Source organism: Engraulis encrasicolus, chromosome 15, assembly GCF_034702125.1.
Source record: "Engraulis encrasicolus isolate BLACKSEA-1 chromosome 15, IST_EnEncr_1.0, whole genome shotgun sequence".
Lineage (NCBI taxonomy): Eukaryota > Metazoa > Chordata > Actinopteri > Clupeiformes > Engraulidae > Engraulis > Engraulis encrasicolus.
The window spans coordinates 19,998,945-20,006,444 of record NC_085871.1 but is presented as its reverse complement, the minus strand read 5'-3'; the positions used below and the strand labels follow the sequence as shown (position 1 = coordinate 20,006,444).

Below are 7,500 nucleotides of genomic sequence, written 5' to 3'. Positions count from 1 at the left end.
GTTATTTTAGGAGTTGAAATGAATTCCATGTCAGATAGTATTTGGTCCCCCTCATCTGTTACTTTTCCAAGTTAATTCGGATCAATATTTCTTAACAAAAATGTTTTCTTGAACCTGTGCCACCTGGAGCAGAATAATCCTCGTGCAGCAGAGTTGAAGTTTGGCTGATCATCTGCAAAATTTGGGCATAGACTCTGAGAGCTGTGTTATTGTCAAGGATATCTGAATAAAGTTTTGCTTTAAGTGCCCTTTTCCAGAGCAATTACTGTATATACATTCCAAAAGTGTCCATTTGAAATGATGTACCTTCTGAGAAATGATGTACCTTCCACCAGTGAAACATTACAATAGTCGTTGTCTCCCATGTCTGTTCAAAATTTTACACTGACTTTTGACTCGAATGTTCGAATAATTTGACTCTCTATAGTGTTGTGAAATACTCTACTTGGAGTTACATAACTTACCTCTGAAATACTGATACCCCATTATTTACTGTGGATGTTGTGAACTCAGCTGGATCAGCTGGATTAGCCACTAAAGTGCCTCTTCGTACTCTGGCTAGACTACATAAGCAACGGCTGTTGTCCCCCTCTCACCTTCAATGCCCCCCGCAATACACAATGCTGTGTAATAGCATCAAGATTCAAGCGTTTTAATGTCATTGGCTAGGTTTACATGACGTTTGTTGATTCTGAATTAATAATTCAAAATTAAACAGCTCCGTCAATTTTACTGAATTGTGTTTACATGATGTTTCAAGGCGGAATTTTGCTTTATTCAGAATTAAAGTCAGTTCATTCTGAATTAAATTTCTCATGAAAACGAGGCCATTGTCAAAAAAGGCAACACGGCCCTGCCCGTGTCGTCTCAAGCCCTGCCCTTGTCCTCTCAAGCCCTGCCCGTGACTTCTCAAGCCCTGCCCGTGACCTCTCAAGCCCTGCCCGAGACCCCCGCTCCTGCCGAGACCCCCGCTCCTGCCGAGACCCCCGTTCTGGCCGGGACCGCCGAGGACGTCGCTTCGGCCGGGACCCCCGCTGCGACCAGGACCCCCGAAGCCGTCGCTTTGGCCGAGACCTTCGCTGCGGCCGGGACCCCCGGGGACGTCGCTTCGGCCGAGACCCCTGCTGCACCCTGGACCCCCAGCACGGCCGAGACCCCCGGCGCGTCTGGGACCCCCGGCACGGCCGCGTTCCCCTCCGTTCCTGTGGCCGCCTCCTCCGTTCCTGCTGGTGCCGCCCTCACTTCTGCGAGCACTGCCCCTTCTCCTGCTGTCGCCGCCTCCCGAGTTCCAGTCGGCGCCGCTGCTGCTCCGGTCGGCGCCGCTCCAGCTCCAGATCCAGTCGGCGCCTCTCCGGTTCCGGTCGGCGCTGCTCCAGATCCAGGTCCAGTCGGCGCTGCTCCGGATCCAGGTCCAGTCGGCGCCGCTCCAGATCCAGTCGGCGCCTCCCAAGTTCCAGTCGGCGCCTCCCAGCGTGTTCCTGCTCGCGCCTCCCAGCGTGTTCCTGCTCGCGCCTCCCAGCGTGTTCCTGCTCGCGCCTCCCAGTGTGTTCCTGCTCCCGCCTCCCAGCGTGTTCCTGATCCTGCCCCCCAGTGTGCTTTTGTGTCCCAGCGTTCCTGTGTTCTACCTTGCCATGTCTCCGGGTCTTCGTCTGCGTCCCAACCTGCCCCGCCTCCCGCGTCTACGTCCCAGCCCGTCCCACCTCCTGTTTCTCACTCTGACCCAGTGTTTCCCAGTCGCATCCTTATCCCGGTACCAGTCACCATTCCAGTCACTGTCACTGTGCCCATCCCAGTGTCCATCTCAGTTCCTGTCCCTGTGAGTGTTCCCATCCGTTCTTCACCCTTCCTTACGCCCGTGTCCACCACTGTCATTGTAACTGTCCCGGTCAATGTTTTTGTCCCTGTTCCTGTCACTGTGCCCGTTACCATACCCATGAAGATCCCCATGTTAGTTCCTGTCCGTGTTTGTCAGCCCACTGTGTCAGCCTCTCGGCCTTCATTTCCTAGTCCTGAGCCCCCTTGTCCCTCTGAATCTGCCCATCCCGCTGAGTTTGGCCCCGTCAAGCCCAGTTATCCCACCGAGTCTGTTCCCTCCACTTCTGTTGCTGGTCCCGAGCCCCTTGCCTTACCCTGCCAGGTCCCTCCTCAGAGTTGCCCTCCTGGTAAACTTGTTTTGGGACGTCTTGAAGCCGTCCCTTAAGGAGGGGGTACTGTTAGGGTCTCAGACTTTGTGTCTCTGTGTTGGACTTTTAGTTGAGTAAATGTTTGAGTTCCTGTCTTTGTAGTTTTGCTTCTTGTGTACCCTGACCTGTTTACCATGCTCTTGCTTTATTCCTAGTCCCCTGTCTTGTGTTGTCTTGCCTTTGTTTACCTTCTGTGTCATAGACTCCATGTGCTTTTGTTTACTTCCTGTGCTTTTGTTTTGCTTTGCCATGTGTCCACCTTGCTGTCTAATGTTGGTCTCCGCCCCTTGGTCCTAATTGGTTTCTCTAGTGTTTTCACCTGTCTCGTTGTCCCTGTCTGTTCCTAGTTCTAGCTTATAGTCCTCACCTGTACCTTGTTGTCTTCTGTGCTTTTTGTTAGTTCATCTGATTGTCTCCTGATTTGCCCCCTGTGTCTTGTTAATTGCTTTCTGTGTATTTAAGCCCTGGTGTGTCTCTTTGTCCTTGCTGCGTCATTGTCGAACCTTTGTAGAACCTTGCTGTGTCCCTGTAAGTACTATCTGTAGTCTTGCTTATTCGTTTCTCTATCTTGCCTTAGTCTTTCTTGGTTTTCCCCATTGTGGGTGTTTTTGTTTGTAGTCTCATCCCCGTATTTCAGTGTTTTTGTAGTCTTTTGTTTCTAAATAAAATTCCCCTTTATCGTCATTCTGGTTCTCTGCGTGCTGCACTTGGGCTCCCAACTCAGTTTCATGACAAGTTGTCCAGTACTGTGTATGTACGACATTACACAATGTCTTCAGCAAACCTGTATGATTGTGTCATTGCCATTATAGGAGCAGCAATTTATAACTTGTTCTTGTTGTGTTTATAGGTCTTTCCTGTGTACAAAACCTGAACGAAGCAATGCTATACGTAGAGATTATTCCTCTTCGTGCTGAGGAGAGATGTTTGTAGGGGAAATATTGTATGTTATGAACTGGTGGTGAAGTCCAATAAATGGGATTTTAAGTCTCTCTGGGCTGGTGACCCCAAATGCACTTTGGTGTTGTCTGGCTTTGAAAAAAAGCAGTTTTGAAACATCAACAGTGGCTGTTACTGTAAGTCCAGATTAACCTACGTAGAATTTACTTGCTCCACCACCATAATACGCCATGACAAATAATTTCAGACACTTCCACAAAGCCCTTTGTCATTTCAAAAAAACAAAACAAAGCAACTGCCTCTAAGCCTAGTTCATTTGTTAAAAAAAAAAATGCTAGCAAGTTTCTAACTCCAAGACAACAATATTGCACCAACACCTGTGGTTGCACCAACACCTTTTACCCAGGTACCAGGCAAAAAAACACTGAACGAATTATGGAAATACAATAAATGTTTGGAAAATAGCTTACAGTTGAAAACAAGAACTTAGAAGGGCCAACGTCACACCTGCTGTAAACACACATACATGCACACACACACACACACACACACACACACACACACACACACACACACACACACACACACACACACACACACACACACACACACACACACACACACACACACACACACACACACAGACACACACACACACTGAACATGTCTATGCACCCAACTGTTGTAAAACCACCATTTTAGCGGCATCCAACCTGCATAATAGAGTACACCTCTCTCACACACACACACACACACACACACACACACACACACACACACACACACACACACGCACACACACGCACACACGCACACACACACACACAAACGCATACACACAAGCACACTAATATACACACACACACACAGACGAAGCTGTAAGCTGCATGGTTGTAAATCTGTAGAAATCTTACCTTCACAAACAATTCAATTGTAGGAAATCCAAACTTTTGAGCGGCTATATCAAACCAGGCCATGGTTGTCTTTTTTTAGTCTGTGTGGTGTGCGAGTGTGTCTGCATGCAAGCCAACACACATCTACGACAGCAAAGAACCCCGAAAACGTCAAGGTCAAGGTCAAGGTCAAGGTCAAGTTCAGCACAAGCTATATGCCTTCTATCCTAAGTAGATCTCTCTTTCACGCCCTACAGTTAGGATTATTTAAACCAGACTAGGATCTTCATCTACAAATTCTGTGAGATGGCCTGAGAAGGTATCAAGCGAAAAAAAAATAACTCGTAGATTTTAAATTTTCGGAGTAGTTAAGACCCTTCCAATCTTTTCCGGTCTTTTTCTGGTCTCTAAATTTCAGATTCCCACAGCTATGGCACATTAGCTTCTGCCTGGGGGTGCACGAGAGAGAGAGAGAGGGTTGTGACTTTGTGTGTGTGTGTGTGTGTGTGTGTGTGTGTGTGTGTGTGTGTGTGTGTGTGTGTGTGTGTGTGTGTGTGTGTGTGTGTGTGTGTGTGTGTGTGTGTGTGTGTGTGTGTCGGCAGAGAAGAACAAACCAGAATGCTGAAGCGAAAACACTCTGCTCTTTGTTACGGGACACACAGCTATCAAACAGCCTGCCTTTGTCTCCTTTTTTAAGGCCTGACTCGACCATATGCTCTCACACAGTGCAGTTCATTCAAACACACTGCAATCTGACATACAATGGTCCTGCAGAACCCTATAAAATGGAAGTCTATATGAAATCATCATCATAATCATCATCATCATCATCATCATCATCATCATCATCATCATTATCATAGGCGGCGCTACAGCAAGACTTTTGGGGAAGCTAAAACATTTTTTTTTAAAAATAAAAAAAGGGGGGGGGGTGCAAACGTCATCGGAGAAACTGTGGTGGTAGGAGGGTCTGGGGGCACTGTATCAGTCGCCACGCGAGGCTCTAACCGCGACTTTTGATATATTATCTGCATGACATTATATGATGTTGAAACAAAATGATGAACAAATATATGATTGAACAAATAAAACGGAACATTTCCATGCGCAACTATGGGTGTTCATGCTCGTGCGCCAATGGAACTCTCAAAGGCGACAGGCACACACGCACGCACACACACACACACACACACACACACACACACACACACACACTGGAGGCAGGAGAGGAAGACGGCCAGACCATGGACTATTTTTGCCAAATATGTCTCGAGCAATCAAATCATACACCCGACTGCCCACACCTTTGTTTCTATTGACATTTTCATGCGCTAGGTCACTCTACCTCAGACCGGTATCAAAACTCGCAAAACTAATGACGAGGCAAAATGCGCACACACGGGGGAAGACAGGAAAGCCAGCTGATTGACCATACCATGCCCAAAAATATCATATGGGGCTCTCATATCCAACAGGCTGTCTTCAGATGTCAGTTTTGCAGCCCAAATAATGCAAATGTGCTATAATTTTGAATTTCTAGTTGAAGTAGCTTGTAATGTAGTTCGCTACATTTCCAGATGGTTGTAGCTTAATAATTCTAGCTTGTCTAGTGGAGCTAAATGTTAGTTTAAGTTCTACAAATAGGCTAAGTAGCTTGCGCAGCCAGACACTGTTCTCGCTGCCTCGCACTGTACCTACGCTACACTGTCCACTCCAGTCACACGCAGATGCCCAACAAACACAAGCGAATCTACACACACATCACATTACATTACATATGGTAACTAAACCACCCTGGCAGCCCACCATGAATTCAGGAAAGGTGTGCATTTTTGAAAGTGGTGTTCGCTTGGTGACAGGATAGCACAGGTGTTTTGCTTTGTGATGGCTAGTTAAACGGAGCACAGACAACTACATCGATAACAACATTGATAACAACATTGCCACCAAAGCTAAACTTAGCGCTTCGGCGAGCACATCAAGGGGAAAAACAGATTTCCTACCTTATTCTGTCCTGTCAATTCCTGTTACTTGAAGATAGAGGCAAAATATCCATTTATATTCGCCAAATAGGCTATCCATTTGATAGATGTAGTGTGGTTGAATAACGAATGCTAAAGAGGAAAATGTCAACATTGTGACCTATGGCTGGTGGAAAAAAAACGAATGATCTAAAAATGAAATGTAGTGGAATCCCAATTTATTCCAGAGGGCATTGCTTTATCGAGATATTAAAATGTCCAGATTTCATCTCATAAGCCACAAGCCCGCCTCACCGCCTGGATCTGTTGAAGCCAGTAGAACTGACACCTGATTGGCATGACATCGCCGCAAAGCAGCTAGATCTACTAACAAAGTGGATTGGCACTTCAGCAGGAAATCCTCGTTTTATTTCCTTGTGTGCCTGCGACACTCCATCGCTGGATATTAAAAAAACATGATTTTAAATGTATTTCTTATGACAACTTTGGGGAAGCTAAGCTTCCCCTAGCCTCTTAATAGCGCCACCCATCATCATTATCATCATCTCAATTTTTCTGCTTGTAACTTTTCCCTGGATATTGTCTACCCAAACTGGCAATATGGATTAGCAATAAATTCTAATATTTGGATCATAATACACAACGCCCTTTCCTTGTAGAAAAAAAGTATCTATATTACTAATTTCACAACAGCATTAAAGCAGGAGCGTCAGCTGACCAAAGGCTATACAGAGGGACAGTAGGGCACCGAGAGATTTTTTTTGGCAGTTATTTATTATAAATTAATTATATTATTGCAAGTAGTGCATTGGCACTTTTTGTGCACATTCTGTAGATTACTCTGTATGCTTAACTTGAGCTAAATTCCAAGGTAGCAAGGTTGTTTTTTGTGAAACTCATACCGGGGCACAGCAAGTCAATACACAAGCACGTGCCTCTGTTAAATAGGTCTAGCAACCCCCCTGCATTAATAAAGATGCTAGTCATTAGAAATGCAGTATTGTTTCATCATTGCCATTCTGCGAAAAACAAAACCTGCAATAGGTGCTGGCTGGCAGTTCCCTGAAGGAGTTGCTAAGTAGCTTTATGTGGAATACAAATTCTTTTCTTAGAAATCAGCACTGTTCTGTTGTTTTCAGGTAGTCACCTCAAACACCCCTTCTTGTCAGCACGATTTGTGGAGTTGAGTGGAGTAATCACCCTCAAGTAAATACCACATTCCAGCCAAGGCCCCCCTCACTTGGGTCTTACCGCACTATTTGTCCTGTGCACCCCCTACCAGTATAGGCATGAGAGTCAGTGCCCCACTAGGATACATGAAATTAACTAATGGCAATATTGATTAGCTCATTTTTGGTTCATTTTGGTGAATATTAGTTACTCCATTTATTCAATTATTTATTTTGTTTTTGCTATACTTAACTTCACAACTTTCCACAGGCCCCAAATCAGCCCCTTGCCGGCCACCCCCAGGGTCCCTGGCTCTCACTTTGAAAACCACTGATCTAGATATTTATGTCATTATAGTATACATAGGGATTG

General features: G+C 45.8%; 1 protein-coding gene across 1 annotated transcript in view; it reads right to left on the bottom strand.

Moving 5' to 3' along the window:
* The window catches only part of LOC134464488 (chloride intracellular channel protein 4), a 14,053-nt gene extending 9,872 nt beyond the window's left edge, over window positions 1–4,181 (bottom strand). The window contains exon 1 of the mRNA XM_063217928.1: window positions 3,998–4,181. Coding sequence (XP_063073998.1) covers window positions 3,998–4,060 — 63 coding nt within the window. The 5' untranslated portion in view covers window positions 4,061–4,181. The remainder of the gene's footprint in view (window positions 1–3,997) is intronic.
* Window positions 4,182–7,500: the final 3,319 nt, after the last annotated feature.